The sequence below is a fragment of the Mirounga angustirostris genome, unplaced genomic scaffold, assembly GCF_029215605.1.
Source record: "Mirounga angustirostris isolate CCGP_5_RB_7025 unplaced genomic scaffold, mMirAng1.0.hap1 SCAF_5, whole genome shotgun sequence".
In the NCBI taxonomy this organism is placed as follows: Eukaryota; Metazoa; Chordata; class Mammalia; order Carnivora; family Phocidae; genus Mirounga; species Mirounga angustirostris.
In genome coordinates, this window is record NW_026991713.1 from 64,406,571 (window position 1) to 64,424,047 (window position 17,477).

A 17,477-nucleotide genomic window follows, 5' to 3' on the forward strand; every position below is an offset into this window, starting at 1 on the left:
TACAGAACATTCCACCCTAAAACAACAGAATACTCATTACTCTAGAGTGCACATGGAACTTTCTCCAGAATAGACCATGTACTGGGTCACAAATCAGGTCTCAACCGATACCAAAAGATTGAGATTATTCCCTGCATATTTTCAGACCATAATGCTTTAAAAATGGAACTCACTCATAAGAAAATTTTGGCAGAAATTCAAACACTTGAAAGCTAAAGACCACTCTGCTCAAGAATGTTTGGGTCAACCAGGAAATCAAAGAAAAACTTAAAAATTCATGGAAACCAATGAGAACAAAGACACATCGGTCCAAAACCTCTGGGATACTGCAAAGGCGGTCCTAAGGGGGAAATACATAGCCATCCAAGCCTCACTCAAAAAAATAGAAAAATCCCGAATTCACCAACTAACTCTACACCTTAAAGAACTAGAGAAAAAGCAACAAACGATGCCTAAGCCATGCATTCGAAGAGAAATAATTAAGATTGGAGCAGAGATCAATGAATTAGAAACCAGAAACACAGGAGATCAGATCAATGAAACTAGAAGCTGGTTCTTTGAAAGAATTAATAAGATTGATAAACCATTAGCCAGACTTATCCAAAAGAAAAGAGAAAGGACCCAAATTAATAAAATGACGAATGAAAGGGGAGAGATCACGACTAACACCAAGGAAATAGAAACAATTATTAGAAATTATTATCAAGAGCTATATGCCAATAAACAAGAACAGACTGTGATCTCTTACATGAAATTCTGGATGAAATGGAGGCCTTCCTGGAAACCTATAAGCTGCCAAGACTGAAACAGGAAGAAATTGACAACCTGAATAGGCCAATAACCAGTAATGAGATTGAAGCAGTGATCAAAAACCTGCCAAAAAACAAGAGTCCAGGGCCTGATGGATTCCCTGGGCAATTCTACCAAGCATTCAAAGAAGAAATAACACCTAGTCTCCTGAAGCTGTTTCAAAAAATAGAAACAGAAGGAAAACTTCCAAACTCATTCTATGAGGCCAGCATTACCTTAATCCCCAAACCAGGCAAAGAACCCTTCAAAAAGGAGAATTTCAGACCGATAACTCTGATGAACATGGATTCCAAAATCCTCAACAAAATCCTAGCTAATAGGATCCAACAATACATTAAAAGGATCATCCACCACGACCAAGTGGGATTTATCCCCGGGGTGCAAGGATGGTTCAACATTCGCAAGTCAATCAATGTGATAGAACACATTAAGAGGAGGGAGAAGAACCATATGGTGTCTCAATTGATGCACAAAAAGCATTTGACAAAATACAGCATCCTTTCCTGATTAAAACTCTTGAGTATAGGGATAGAAGGAATATTCCTCAAGTTCATAAAATCCATCTATGAAAAGCCCACAGCGAATATCATCCTCAATGGGGAAAAGCTGAGAGCCTTTCCTTAAGATCAGGAACACGTCAAGGATGCCCACTCTCACCACTATTGTTCAACATAGTACTAGAAGTCCTGGCAACAGCAATCAGACAACAAAAAGAAATAAAAGGTAATCAAATTGGCAAAGAAGAAGTCAAACTCTCTCTCTTCGCAGATGACATGATACTTTATATGGAAAATCCAAAAGACCCCACCCCCAAATTACTAGAACTCATACAGCAATTCAGTAATGTGGCAGGATACAAAATCAATGCACAAAAATCGTTGCTTTCTTATACACTAACAATGCAACTGTAAAAAGAGAAATTAGAGAAACTATTCCATTTACAATAGCACCAAAACCCATAAGATATCTTGGAATAAACCTAACCAAGAGGTAAAGGATCTATACTCTAGGAACTACAGAACACTCATGAAAGAAATTGAAGAAGACACAAAAAGATGGAAAAACATTCCATGTTCATGGATCGGAAAAATAAACATTGTTAAAATGTCTGTGCTACCCAGAGCAATCTATACTCTCAATGCCGTCCCGATCAAAATTCCAATGACATTTTTCAAAGTGCTGGAACAAACAATCCTAAAATTTGTATGGAATCAGAAAAGACCCCAAATTGCCAAGGAAATGTTGAAAAAGAAAAACAAAGCTGGGGGCACCACATTGCCAGATTTCAAGCTATATTACAAAGCAGTGATCACCAAGACAGCATGTACTGGTACAAAAACAGAGATATAGACCAATGGAACAAATAGAGAGCCCAGATATGGACTCTCAACTCTATGGTCAAATAATTTTTGACAAAGCAGTAAAAAATATGCAATGGAAAAATGATAGTCTCTTCAATAAATGGTGTTGGGAAAATTGGACAGCTATATACAAAAGAATGAAACTTGACCATTCTCTAACACCATACACAAAGATAAACTCAAAATGGATGAAAGACCTCAATGTGAGACAGGAATCCATCCAAATCCTAGAGGAGAACATAGGCAGTAACCTCTTCGACATTGGCCACAGCAACTTCTTTCAAGATACATCTCCAAAGGCTAGTGAAACAAAAGCAAAAATGAACTTTTGGGACTTCATCAGATAAAAAGCTTTTGCAAAGCAAAGGAAACAGTCAACAAAACCAAGAGGCAACCCACAGAATGGGAGGAGATATTTACAAATGACACTACAGACAAAGTGCTGATTTCCAAAATCTATAAAGAACTCCTCAAACTCAACACCCAAAAAACAAATAATCAAGTCAAAAAATGGGCAGAAGACATGAACAGACACTTCTCCAAGGAAGACATACAAACGCCCAACAGACACATGAAAAAATGTTCATCATCATTAGCCATCAGGGAAATTCAAATCAAAACCACATTGAGATACCACCTTACACCAGTTAGAATGGCAAAAATTGACAGGGCAAGAAAGGACAAATGTTGGAGAGGTTGTGAAGAAAGAGGAATCCTCTTACACTATTGGTGGGAATGCAAGTTGATACAGCCACTTTGGAAAACAGTGTGGAAGTGCCTCAGAAAAATAAAAATAGAGCTACCCTATGACCCAGCAATTGCACTACTGGGTAGTTACTCCAAAGACACAGATGTAGTGAAAATAAGGGCCATATGCACCCCAATGTTCATAGCAGCAATGTCCACAATAGTCAAACTGTGGAAAGAGCCGAGATGCCCTTCAACAGATGAATGGATAAAGAAGATGTGGTCCATATATACAATGGAATATTACTCAGCCATCAGAAAGGATGAATACCCAACTTTTACATCAACATGGATGGGACTGGAGGAGATTATGCTAAGTGAAATAAGTCAAGCAGAGAAAGTCAATTATCATATGGTTTCACTTATTTGTGGAACATAAGGAACAGCATGGAGGATATTAGGAGAAGGAAGGGATAATTGAAGGGGGGAATTGGAGGGAGAGATGAACCATGAGAGACTATGGACTCTGAGAAACAAACTGAGGGTTTTAGAGGGGAGGGGTGTGGGGGGATGGGTTAGCCTGGTGATGGGTATTAAGCAGGGCACGTATTGCAAGGAGCACTGAGTGTTATTCGAAAATAATGAATCATGGATTATTACATCAAAAACTAATCATGTATGGTGACTAACATAACATAATAAAATAAAATGAAATTAACAACAAAAAAAAAAACCTCACAGGACTGTTAGAGCCCCAAATTACAATATTTTGCCTTGGCATAGAGTTACAGAAGTCACATATGTCCTTTGCCTACATTTCTATGCATTCATTGGGGGCAGTGAATGTCTGAGATCCATCCTTTAAGCTAAGCAACTGATTGCTCTGCAGGGCATGTACAGACCATGGTTTCCAAGGTCTGGAAACCTTCTTTTCTTGACCCAAGAGTGTCACATTTACAAACTCTATATTCAGCCTTATATTCTTGATTTTACATTGCTTGGGCTAGAAGCCAAGCCTGACATTTCCCAGATTCTCTTGCTAATAGGTTTCTGGTTACATTTAGGCAATTGGAGGCAGTGGTCTGTTTAAGCGTATGAATAAGAAGGAGAAGGACAAGGAGAAAAAGAGGAGGAGGGGGAGGAAGAAGAGGCACAGGAGGCAGTGGTGGGGACACTGCAGCCACATTCTGATTATGGCAGGAGTAGTGCAGCAGTTTTCCAGCAGTCCTGGCATCACTCTGATTCCTATCCTCAGTGGTCCCGTCTCTGGGGCCCCAACAGCACAGCAGCCAATGTAGAATTATCAGCTTCAGCCTAGGGTTGGAATAATTTCTTCATTCTTTTTTGCTTCTCTAAGACTCCCTTCATCCTTCTCCCTTTTGGCCATTGAGTCATTCCCACAACTTAGTATTAAATATACCTTCAAGATTAAACAGCATCCTACTAAAAAATGAATGGGTCAATGAGGAAATTAAAGAAGAATTTAGGGTAAATACCCAGAAGTGCAATTGCTGGGTCATAGGGTAGCTCTATTTTAAAATTTTTGAGGAACCTCCACACTGTTTTCCAAAGTGGCTGTACCAACTTGCATTCCCACCAACAGTATAAGAGGATTCCCCTTTCTCCACAACCTCTCCAACATTTGTTGTTTCTTTCCATGTCCATTTTTGCTTTCTGGGTATTTACCCCAAAGACACAGATGTAGTGAAAAGAAGGGCCATATGCACCCCAATGTTCATAGCAGCAATGTCCGCAATAGCCAAACTGTGGAAAGAGCCGAGATGCCCTTCAACAGATGAATGGATAAAGAAGATGTGGTCCATATATACAATGGAATATTACTCAGCCATCAGAAAGGATGAATACCCAACTTTTACATCAACATGGATGGGACTGGAGGAGATAATGCTAAGTTAAATAAGTCAAGCGGAGAAAGTCAATTATCATATGGTTTCACTTATTTGTGGAACATAAGGAATAGCATGGAGGACATTAGGAGAAGGAAGGGAAAAACGAGGGGGGTATTGGAGGGAGAGATGAACCATGAGAGACTATGGACTCTGAGAGACAAACAGGGTTTAGAGAGGAGGGGGCAGGGGGGATTGGTTAGCCCAGTGATGGGTATTAAGGAGGGCACGTACTGCATGGAGCACTGGGTGTTATACTAAAACAATGGATTGTGGATCACCACATCAAAAACTAATGATGTATTGTATGGAGCCTAACATAACATAATAAAAAAAATAAAAAAAAAAGAATTTAAAAAATGCATGGAAGCAAATGAAAATGAAAACATGATATTTCAGAACTCTTGGGATGCAGCAAAGTGGTCCTAAGAGGGAAGTATATAGCAATACAGGCCTTTCTCAAGAAACAAGGAAAGTCTCAAATACACAATCTAACCTTAAACCTAAAGGAGATGGAAAAAGAACAGCAAATAAAGTAGGAGAATAGAATTAATAAAGATTAGAGCAGAAATCAATAATATAGAAATTAAAAAGCCAGTAGAACAGATCAGCAAAACTAAGAGGTGGTTCTTTGAAAGAATTAATAAGATTGATAAACCCCTAGCCAAACTTATCAAAAAGAAAGGAGAAAGGACCCAAATAAATAAAATCATGAATGAAAGAGGAGAGATCACAGCCAACACCGAGGAAATACAATTATAAGAACATATTATGAGCCACTATATGCCAACAAATTAGGCAATCTGGAAGAAATGGATACATTCCTAGAAATTTATAAACTACCAAAACTGAAAGAGGAAGAAATAGAAAACCTGAACAGACCCATAACCAGCAAGCAGTAACCAGCAAGCAGTAATCAAAAATCTCCCAACAAACAAGAGTCCAGGGCTGGATGTCTTCCCAGGAGAAATCTACCAAACATTTAAAGAAGAATTAATACCTATTCTCCTGAAACTGTTTCAAAAAATAGACAAGGAAGGAATACTTCACTCTTTCTTTGAGGCCAGCAATACCTTGATCCCAAAACCAGACAAAGACCCCACCAACAAAGAGAATTACAGACCAATATCCCTGATGAACATGGATGCAAAAATTCTCACCAAGATACTAGCTAATTGGGTCCAACAATTCATTAAAAGAATTATTCACCATGACCAAGTGGGATTTATTCCTGGGCTGCAAGGGTGGTTCAACATCCACACATCAATCAGTGTGAATCACCACATTAATAAAAGGAAGGATAAGAACCATATGATCCTTTCAATAGATACAGAAAAAGCATTTGATAGAATGCAACATGCTTTCTTGATAAAAACTCTCTGCTGTGTAGGGATAGAGGGAACTTACCTTAGTATCATAAAGCTATCTACAAAAAGCCCACAGCTAATATCACCCTCAACGGGAAAAACTGAGAGCTTTTCCTCTAAGGTCAGGAACACAACAGGTATGTCCGCTATCACCACTGTTGTTCAACATAGTACTGAAGTCCTAGCCACAGTAATCAGACAACAAAAAGAAATAAAAGGCATCCAAATCAGCAAAGAAGAAGTCAAACTTTCACTCTTTGCAGGTGACATGAACTGATACAGGAATTCAGCAAAGTGGCAGGGTATAAAATCAATACACAGAAGTCAGTGGCATTTCTATACACTAACAATGAGGCAGCAGAAAAGGAAATCAAAGAATCGATCCTATTTACAATTGCACCAAAACCCATAAGATACCTAGGAATAAACCTAACCAAAGAGGTAAAGGATCTGTATTCTGAAAACTATAGAATACTTATGAAAGAAATTGAGGAGACACAAAGAAATGGAAAAACACCCCATGTTCATGGATTGGAAGAACAAATATTGTTGAAATGCTATGCTACCCACAGCAATCTACACATTCAATATAATCACTATCAAAATACCGTCAACATTTTTCACAGAGCTGGAACAAATAATCCTAAAATTTGTATGGAACCAGAGAAGACCCTGAATAGCCAAAGGAAAAGAAAACCAGAGCTGGAGGCATCACAATTCCAGACTTTAAGCTGTATTACAAAGTTGTAATCATCAAGACAATATGGTGCTGGCACAAAAACAGACACATAGATCAATGGAACAGAATAGAGAACCCAGAAATGGATGCTCAACTCTATGGTTAACTAATCTTTGACACTACTAGGTATTTATCCAAAAGATACAAACAGTGATTTGAAGGGGCACATGCACCCCAATGTTTATAGCAACAATGTCCCAATAGCCAGAATAAGGGAAGAGCCCAGATGTCCATTGACAGATGGATGGATAAAGAAGAAGTGATATATATATATATCACACACACACACACACACACACACACACACACTGGAATATTACTCAGCCATCAAAAAGAATGAAATCTTGCCATTTGCAACCACATGGATGGAACTAGAGAGTATTATGCTAAGTGAAATAAATCAATCAGAGAAAGAAAATTACCATATGATTTCACTCATATGTGGAATTTAAGAAGCAAAACAGATGAACAGAGGGGAAAGGAAGGAAAAATAAAATAAGACAAAAATAGAGAAGGGAGGCAAACCATGAGAGACTTAACTATAGGGAACAAACTGAGGGTTGCTGGAGAGGAGGTGGGTAGGGGGATCGGGTAATTGGGTGATGAGCATTAAGGAGGGCACTTGAAGAAATGAGCACTGGGTGTTGTATGGAACTGATGAATCACTGAATTCTACCTCTGGAACTAATAATTCACTATATGTTAATTAAATTTAATTTAAATAAATTTTTTTTTTAAATAAATCTACCTTCATTTAGGATATTGTAGAGTAGGGTACAGTGTCTGTGTGGCTTTGTACTGTATTTCTAGGATTTCTAGGATGCATTAGCAAGGGGTTTTATAGATGTCTAGGATGCTTTGGTAGATGGTTTATGCAGCTTTTCTGATTAGTCGTCTCCATGACCATCCTTTTTTTCCCCCTCAGGAAATTCCTACCTAGGATTCTCCCTACTCCATGCACTTCTTTTCTAAGCCCCATCACTTTCTACCAGACTTAAGTTTTCTGAGCCACCAGTAAAACCTAGAAGAAGAAAGAAGCAGGACTGCTATACCACCCTAGAATGAATGAAATTCTCTACCGTTTGCCACATAGCAGATAATGTTTCACAATGCTTGTGGAAGATGTCTTCTAGCATGGACTTTAGACCAACAAACTGATTTCCTTTCTCAGACACCTTCAGCTGCATCTGCCTTGCCACTAAGACCCTCTTCAATCAGAGCTCATCTTAAACCTTCCACAAGTCTCAAGTCTATATCGTTCTTCCTTTAGAGACCCTGGCTTTTTACCTTGTAGCAAAACTTTATCCCCAGTTTAATACCCACAGGAATCCATGTAAGAATTTAGGACACAAACAATTTCCCCCATGCTAAGCATTTTGTTAATGTTTTGCAAACAAAAGGAATAATCTGTGTCTATAACCAAATTACTTGAATTGAAATAGTTATCTGATGCATGTTTTCTGCCTCTAAGAAAGATAAAATATGTACCAAAGCAAGAAAATACCTTGCTATTTTTTGGTGGATTTCCAAACAAAGGAGACTTTAAAAGATATTTTGTCATATCTGACATGATGAGCAAACAAAAATTTTTCTTAATGCCTATTATTCGGGTATTTTGTTATAATTCTACCCTGCTTCCCAATCATCCTCTGCTTGTTCTCTGCTACCTGAGATATTGTAAACTTTTCTGCAACATGTTTTTCAGAGCTGTTTTTACTTCTTTGTTCTTTAGGCTGTAGACAAGGGGATTCACTAGGGGAGTGACCACACTGTACTGCATGGAAAAAACCAACTCCCATGGGGAACCTGAGGTTGGCATGAGATAGCAAAGAAAACCTGAGCCATAAAATAAGCTTACTGTTGTGAGGTGGGAGGAGCAGGTGGAGAAGGCCTTGCTTCTGCCTGAGGTGAAGCTGATGCTCAGGATGGTGGCAACAATACGTGTATAAGAGAAGAAGACCAGAAGGAAGGGCCCAAAGGCATGCAGGAGGGCAGAGCAGAGCAGGACTGCAAAGTTAACAGAGCTATTGGAACAGGATAGAGAGAACAGAGATGGAATCTCACAAATGAAGTTGGAGATGACTTGAGTCTCACAGAAGTCCAAATTCCAAGCTAGGAGGGTACTGATGACAGCATCCAAAAAGGCCACACCCCAAGATCCCCATGCCAGTCCCACACACAGCTCATTGCTCATCATCTGACCATAGGGTAGAGGGTAGCAAATGGCAGCACAGTGGTCATAGGTCATCACTGCAAGGAGGCAGAGCTCTGTTCCCCCAAAGGCAAGCACAAAGAAGGCATGGGTCAAACAGTCCTCCACTGAGATGGGTTTCTTGCCAGATAGGAGGTTCTCTAGCATCTTGGGCACAGTGACTGAAGAGTTACAGAGATCCAGGAAGGAGAGGTGATTCAAGAAGAAGTATATGGGCGTGTGAAGGTGAGAATTGGCCCTGATAACCAAGATCATCAACAGGTTCCCTGACAGAGTCAGGAGGTAAATTACTAGGAAAAGCACAAAGACTAGGGCCTGGGTATGATGATCAGCAGGCAGTCCAAGAAGGAGGAACTCAGTGATTGTGCTGTGATTTCCCAAGGCCATTTAAAGATGATAATACTTTGGACGAAAACAGAGAAAGAAACAATGTATCAACCACCTCCTCTGGCAACCCAAACTTTCTACTTATTCTATGTACACATACTTTTTTTCTTCATCTGCTCATTATTGCTATGGTTGTTTAATATTTCTCATGGAGTCCCTTGAAGCATGCCCTTCCCTCTTCTGACTGCCTGGTGTACAAGTTCTGAACCTTCTGTGCTCTTTCAATTTGTTGCTCTTTTCTTACAAACAACTCTAGAGAAATTTACATAGTTTTCCAGATCTGACCCTTGAATAATTTTTATCCCTTCAAACTAGGCCATTGATTTTGCTCCATGATAGTCTGGTCAAGAATTCATTTTCTGCAGAAGATACTATAATCCTTCCTGTTCTCCTCAGTCTGTCTTTCACTTTCAATTAAAGACTTTGTAATAGTTCATTACTAATTAATTATGTACATTTATCTTATCTTTTTCCTCTTTATTATCTTTCATATATTTGGAACATTTAATCTTAGAGATAATTTTGAAATCTGTGTGTGTGTGTGTGTGTGACGTGGAGTTGAGGTAAGGGAGGAAACTATAAAATACTTTTTAAAGTTAAAAAATAGAGCTAAGAAATAATAAAGGTAAAACAGAACTAAATTGTTCATCAAAAGAAACCATCAAAATAAGTCATAGCCACATCAATCAGACAACAAAAAGAAATAAAAGGCACCCAAATCAGCAAGGAAGAAGTAAAATTTTGACTATTTCCAGATTATATGATACTCTATATAGAAAACCCTAAAGACTCCACCAAAAAACTGCTAGAACTGATAAACAAATTCAGTAAAGTCACAGTATACAAAATCAATGTACAGCAATCTGCTGCATTTCTATAAACCAATAATGAAGCAACAGAAAGAGAAATTAAGAAAACAATTCCAATTACAATTGCACCCAAAATAATAAGATACCTAAGAATAAACCTAACCAAAAATGTAAAAGACTTATACTCTAAAAACTATAAAACACAGATGAAATAAATTGAAGACAACACAAAGTAATGGAAAGACATTCCATGCTCATGGGTTGGAAGAAAACATATTGCTAAAATGTCTATACTACCCAAAGCAATTTACAGATTTAATGCAATCCCCATCAAAATACCAACAGCATTTTTCATAGAACTAGAACAAAGAATCCTAAAATTTGTATGGAACCACAAAAGACTCTGACTAGTCAAAGCGATCTTGAAAATGAAAGACAAGGCTGGAGGCATCAGAATTCCAAACTTCACATTATAATACAAAGCTGTGGTAATCAAATCAGAATGGAACTGGCAGAAAAGTAGACAAATAGATCAATGGAACAGAACCCAGACATAAGCCCACAATTATATGGTCAATTAATCTTCAACAAGGAAAAGAATATCCAATGGGAAAGAGACAGTCTCTTCAATAAATGGTGTTGGGATAACTGGGCAGCTACACGCAAAAGAATGAAACTGGACCACTTTCTTACACCATACACAAGAATAAATTCAAAATGTCATGAAAGACCTAATTGTGAGACAGGAAACCATAAAAATCCTGGAAGAGAGCACAGGCAGTAATTTCTCTGACATCAGCCACAGCAACATTTTTCTGGATAGATCCCCTGAGGCAAGGGGAAAAAAAGCAAAAATAAACTATTGGGATTACATCGAAATAAAAAGCTTCTGCACAGCAAAGGAAACAATCAACAAAACTAAAAGGCAACCTACTGAATGGGAGAAGATATTTGTAAATGACATATCTGATAAAGGGTTAGTATCCAAAATATTTAGTAATAGGTGTTTTTCTTTTCTTCTTCAGTTAAACTAATGTTAATCCTTAATGATAGGGATTGGGCTCAATGTTACTTTGGATACTCTGAACACACCCTGCAGAGTGAGGCACAAGATAAGTCCTTAATCAAGATTTACAAAATATAAAAAGACTGGGAAGGATGAGGCAAATAAGACTATGTAGGCCTCTCCTTGAGGAATATCCCCAGCTTGAACTTCATTTTCAAAAACAAGCCAACCATGAAGGAGGCTGGGAAGGAAAATAAAGTCAATTATCATATGGTTTCACTTATTTGTGGAACATAAGGAATAGTATGGAGGACATTAGGAGAAGGAAGGGAAAAATGAAGGGGGGGGGAATTGGAAGGAAAGATGAACCATGAGAGACTATGGACTCTGAGAAACAAACTGAGGGTTTTGGGGGGTGTGGTGGGGGGGTGGGTTAGCCTGGTGATGGGTATTAAGGGGGGCACGTACTGTATGGATCAGTGGGGGTTGTACAAAAACAATGAATCGTGGATCACTGCATCAAAAACTGGTAATGTATTGTATGGTGACTAACATAATATAATAAAATTAAATTTAAAAAAATTCAGGGGAGTATGGAGCTCTTTTTGTGTCTATAAAGGGTTAGAAAAAGACTTATCTGCTAGCTCAGCACTGCCTACAGATCCCTGATCCACAGGGAGCAGATCACACAAACTAGCTCATTTTAGTTCACATCAGGAAGCTTGCTAAAAACCACAATGTTCATTCATCTATACACTCATTTATCCTTATGCCTACTACTTAATTATCAATCTAATTTTTCATTTATTAACTCCATCATCCAGGCTACCACTCAGTCCAGTCATCTATTCATCTATCTATCCATCTATTCACCCATATCTCCATTTATCCATTCATTTATTCACTCATTCATTCATGTAAGCAACAGATATTTATAGATTGTATTATATAGAGTGTTGTGTTTAAGATAGGTTGACTGGCAGCCTGACATAAACCTTTGATGAGTTATTATATGCATGCACTTATTTGTCTTAGATTTCTAATAGCACTCTTCCAATGGAATATACATGTTTTGTACATTTCTTGATAAATGAGATATTTTTCATGACGATAAAGTGATAAAAGTAATAGAATAGATTGCAAAAGTTATAAGTAAAAAAGCAAAGAACATGAGGAAAGTAGGGTAAAACTGAAAAACTTAGCATGAACTGTCACTTTGCAAGCCTCCCGCTCTGGCATATTTGCTGCTTTTTTGGTTACCTGTCTTATAGGAAGAGACTTCAGGTCTGTTCAGGAAATGGTGTTCCTGGGAAATTAATACTGAGAATTTTCCCATAAATTCAACCTTTCAGCAAAAAACATTCAGGTATATACTAACTGTTACCAGTTATTTATGCCTCTTGGGAAGGCCAATATGCAGGATATGCCAATATCCTCGAATTTCAGCAGGCCAGAAGAGCACAAAAACCCTTGAGGGAATGGTTAGAAGAGTCTCTCTAAGGCCTAAAGAGGATCCTTTCCACTCATCAGGCAGTATGGTAAGCAGTAGAGTAACACTGTGGGCATCAAGTTCAAGGGCATTGCCCCTCCAAAGGGGCAACTGCTGAGCCTCTAAGATTTGGAAGGATGTCTTCATGCAGTTATGATTTCATATCTTTTACTTATTCTAAAGGGAATTTAACTGAGTCTCTTGGGATCTTTCTCTCAATCACTGTCATTCTGTGACATCTGTGCACTGACTACAACCAGCCTTCATCCCAGGTGCAGTACCTTTCACTCCCCTTCACCATAGGAAGCTTGACATTGGAGAGTTTGCTTGTGCTTCACCTTAGGTCACAGAATCCAAAGAAGGCCTTGAATATCCTGTTCTTTGTGGAGGGAGATAATGCATTTAGAGTTTTCTGGATTATCAAATGAGAAGAGGCCTTTACTGTGAGTTATCAATGGACAGAAGAGGATGAAAAGCCTTATAATTGACAACTGGAACAAAGTGAGTTTGCAAAAGAAGCTTGAGAAAAGTGCAAGCTAATTTTTTTTTTAAGAGAGAGGGAGAGAGAGAGAAAGAGAGAGGTGCACATGTGATGGGGGGAGAGGGAGACGGAGGCAGGGGGAGAGAGAATCTTAAGCAGGCTCCATGCCAAGCATGGAGTCCAATGCAGGATTTGATCTCATGACCCTGAGATCATGACCTGAGCAGAAATCAAGAGTCGGGACACTCAACTGACTGAGCCACCCAGGCACCCCAAAAGTGCAAGCTAATACGTGAATTACGTGAATAGTTTGTACTTAGTTTTGCCTCTTGTTACTTAAGTACAGTGAATTAGATAATAGTAAAATATGGATTAAACAAATCAGAAGCATTGTGAGAATGGGTTTATGTTTTATAGGTAAAAGTGAATTATGTGGGAGTGATGCAGTGCCTTAAGGCTAGCAAACCACTGGCTCCTAAACAGTGACCAGTTGTTTCACAGTTGAAAGATGAGAGGCCAGGATGGTTTAGGATTCACTTGTGATGAGATCAAAACGAGATTATTTGTCTAGAGCTCATAGCCTGCACTCCATAAGAAAAAGAACAGGGGTAAGATTAGCTAATTGTAGAAAATACAAGTCTGAGTGAAGACTATGTGAGAAATGAGGTTTCTAGAGACCCAGAGCCTCCTTACAGCCTCTCACACTGGAGATCTGGCCACCACCCCACACATACAGAAAAGTTGGAAATTTTATGAGTCTGAGCACGGCCTCAATATGTTTATTGTTTCCCTACAGAACTTTCAGCTTTCCACGCCTGTCTTCTATGGCCACCCAGTTGGAATTCTTTAACTTTCTTGCCGTTTACCCTTATCTGTGACTTTTTTCTCTTACAGATCCAGGGCCATACATTTTTCTCAAATGTGTATTCCCAAAAGTCAATAAAAAATAATGATAGACTAGTGAAACTAATGATTTTACTAAATGAAAGCCTAAGGCTAATGTTCTGGAATGAGAAAAATGAACCAATATGTTCATAATAAAACTTTCTAGATTAAGGTGGTGATTTCATAATTTGTTTGCCTTGAAAAGGAATTAAATTATCCTTCCTATAATTACTTTCTGTCATTTTCTAATGGAATTCTAATTTAGTTTGCAGCATCTGACATTGTAAGTACACCTTACTATTGTTTTTTTTTTTAAAGATTTTATTTACTTGACAGAGAGAAAGAGACAGTGAGAGCAGGAACACAAGCAGAGGGAGTGGGAGAGGCAGAAGCAGGCTTCCCGTGGAGCAGGGAGCCTGATGCGGGGCTTGATCCCAGGATCTGGGATCATGGCCTGAGCCGGAGGCAGGCGCTCAACGACTGAGCCACCCAGGCGCCCCAGTACACCTTACTATTGTAAACTCACTTAATGTCCTTTTGTATGCAGATTTATTCCAGTTCTCCACCATCTTGTTTTCATTTCAGCACCTGATATGTTACAAATACTTTTCCAAAGTTCTTTTCAGAGCTGCCTTCACCTCCTTGTTCTTCAGGCTGTAGATGAGAGGATTCAGCATGGGGGTGATCACACTATACTGTACAGAGAAGATCAACTCTAGGAGGGATCCTGAGGTTGGCATGAGATAGCGGAGAAAACCTGAGCCATAAAAGAAGATCACTGCCATGAGGTGGGAGGAGCAGGTGGAGAAGGCCTTGCTTCTGCCTGAGGTGGAGCTGATGTTCAGAATGGTGGAGACAATGCAGGCATAGGATGAGATGATTGGGGAGAAGGTCCCAAACCCATGAAGCAGGGTGGAGCAGAACAGCACTATGAGGTTGGTGGAGATATCAGAGCAAGACAGAGGAAAGAGAGAGGGCACCTCACAGCTGTAGTGGCTGATGATATGGCTCTCACAGAAGTCCAAGTTGGTAGCTAGGAGGATGTTGATAAGTGCATTCAAAAAACCCAAGCCCCATGAGCCCGATACAAGTTGCACACAGAGCTGTTTCCTCATCATCTGTCCATAGAGGAGTGGGTGGCAGATGGCGGAATAACGGTCGTAGGCCATCACTGAAAGCAGAAAGCCCTCAGTCCCTGCAGTGATAAACACAAAGAAGGCTTGAGCTAGGCAGCTCCTTACTGAGATGGTTTTTATCTCCAATAGGAGGTCTCTCAGCATCCTGGGCACAGTAACTGAAGATAAACAAAGGTCCAGGAAAGAGAGCTGACTGAGGAAAAAGTACATGGGTGTGTGGAGGTGAGAGTCAGCCCAGATCATCAGCAGCATCATCAGGTTCCCCAAGATGGTCAGGAAGTAAATGTTCAGGAACAGCACAAAGAGCAGAGTCTGGACCTGGGGGTTGGTAGACAGCCCGAGGAGGAGGAATTCAGTGATGGTGCTGTGATTCACCAAGGCCATTTACGAAGGCTGTTTCCTAAAAATTACATGAAAAATCATGGCAGTGAAGTTTCTTCTATCCTCCCGTCAGATTTCACATGGCATTGATTCTCTCTTATTATCACTATTAATCAGCAAATAAATTTTTGACTTCTACACCAGGCCACTAGTTTTATATCAGTTATTTTAAAGGTAATGGGGAAAAGGCATGGTCTCTCTCGTTAAAGGTCCCACTTCAGTGAGATATGTATGTAAAGATAGACAGTTAGAAACCATGGTGATGGTGCAATGGTGTTCTAAAGATGAATTTTGGAAGATTCAGTAATGAATTAATATTGAGGTATTTGAACCAAGATTTTAAGAAAATGTAAGCTTCCTCTAAAGAGACATGTAAATCGAAAGAAAAATGTGCTCAAAAGTCAAGAACTAGGAAACTGAATAGTTCTTTATAGCTGTACCCTAGAGTATGAATGAGCAGCATAGATAGTCACAGGTAAGCATCAGCCCAGGTTCATCCCAGCTCACTGCTAATTAACTGTGAGATCTTGTACAAGTGACTTAACTATTCTGGGCCTCAGTTTTCCTGTCTGTAAAGTGAGGCCATAACAGTACCAATCTTATGACGTTTTTGCAAGGATAAATATATATATATAAAGTATTTAGAAAAATATCTACACAGAAAGCTCATGTATTATTTTTATCATTACCAGGGGCTACAACTGTAAGCAGAAGTCAGACAGCAAATCACTCTTACAGGGTGATGTACTATCAGGAATTAAGTTTTTGCTGCAACAATCACTGCACTTGTTTCCTAAAGGCCTAAAGGAGGTGTAAGAAAATCACTAAGGTGGCTTAACATTGACATTTTGAGATCATTTTGGTATGGTTCCCTTCTGAAGTTAAACTATTTTACAATCTCAAGGGCAATTTCACTCAGAAGGGGAGGTTATTGTGACTGTTTTCAAAAAGAGCAGCTGTAAATGAGACAGGAAGTATTAGGGGCTCTAGGTGTACGTTTAGTACTTGCACTTACATTATTCTGCGATAGATGCATATCTCACTTGGCCAGAGAACTCTGGAAAAAGAAGGAAGCAAAGTATATGAATGAAAATCATGCCAGTGCCCAAAGGAACAGCTAGGAAAGGAGACCCTCTCCAGAGCAACATGCTCTGAACAATTCCCCTAGACAGGGTAGGACAGGGAGAGGGAAAGAGAAGATCGGGAACTTATCCTCTCACTTCTGTGACAGCTTGTGCTTGACAGGGCCCCTATGTTCAGTTGAAATCATCAGTTGCTGCTGATCCCTGCCTCAAAGGAAGTAGATCTTACCTTTCTTTGTCCAGTCTAGAAGGGCTGCTTATAAACATTCAGTCTTGTATATACCACAGTTGTGACCTCTCTGATCTTGATTCTTAATACTTTCTCATTGTCTAAGTTCCAAGTCCCATTCTCATGACCAGATATTGTTCCTGTCCTTAGATTCCACTTTTTTCTAAGACTCTGTATCTAGTTTATAACATCAGGGAGTGCAGTTAAACAATGTTACCCATAGTTTCCAACTATGGAAACTTTAGGCAACTTTAGGAAACTTTCAGGATTCACCAGGGTGCCCCAGCCTGATTCCTGGTTTTAGCTAATTGTGGCTGAAAATGCAAGGTCTAGTCCAGACTTATTTACCCACAAGGGTGACTCCTGAGCCCTTACTTATCAATTCTTCACCCATGATCCCAGCTGCAAAGCCCTTCCTAGAACCCAAATCCTGATTACCTATAAATTCTGTCTGGTAAGACAACCTGATGCCCAAGAAGGCTATAGGAGTGTGATTTAAATCCAGTTTC

At 39.3% G+C, this 17,477-nt stretch overlaps 2 protein-coding genes across 2 annotated transcripts; both read right to left on the reverse strand.

Moving 5' to 3' along the window:
- Positions 1 to 8,534: 8,534 nt before the first annotated feature.
- Positions 8,535 to 9,470, reverse strand: LOC123839083 (olfactory receptor 8S1-like). The gene has a single exon (XM_045868466.1). It carries the CDS (start codon positions 9,468 to 9,470, stop codon positions 8,535 to 8,537), a length of 936 nt encoding a protein of 311 aa, XP_045724422.1.
- Positions 9,471 to 14,736: 5,266 nt separating this feature from the next.
- On the reverse strand, positions 14,737 to 15,660 carry LOC123839093 (olfactory receptor 8S1-like). Its single transcript, XM_045868478.1, has one exon. The coding sequence runs from the start codon at positions 15,658 to 15,660 to the stop codon at positions 14,737 to 14,739; it is 924 nt and encodes a 307-aa protein (XP_045724434.1).
- Positions 15,661 to 17,477: the final 1,817 nt, after the last annotated feature.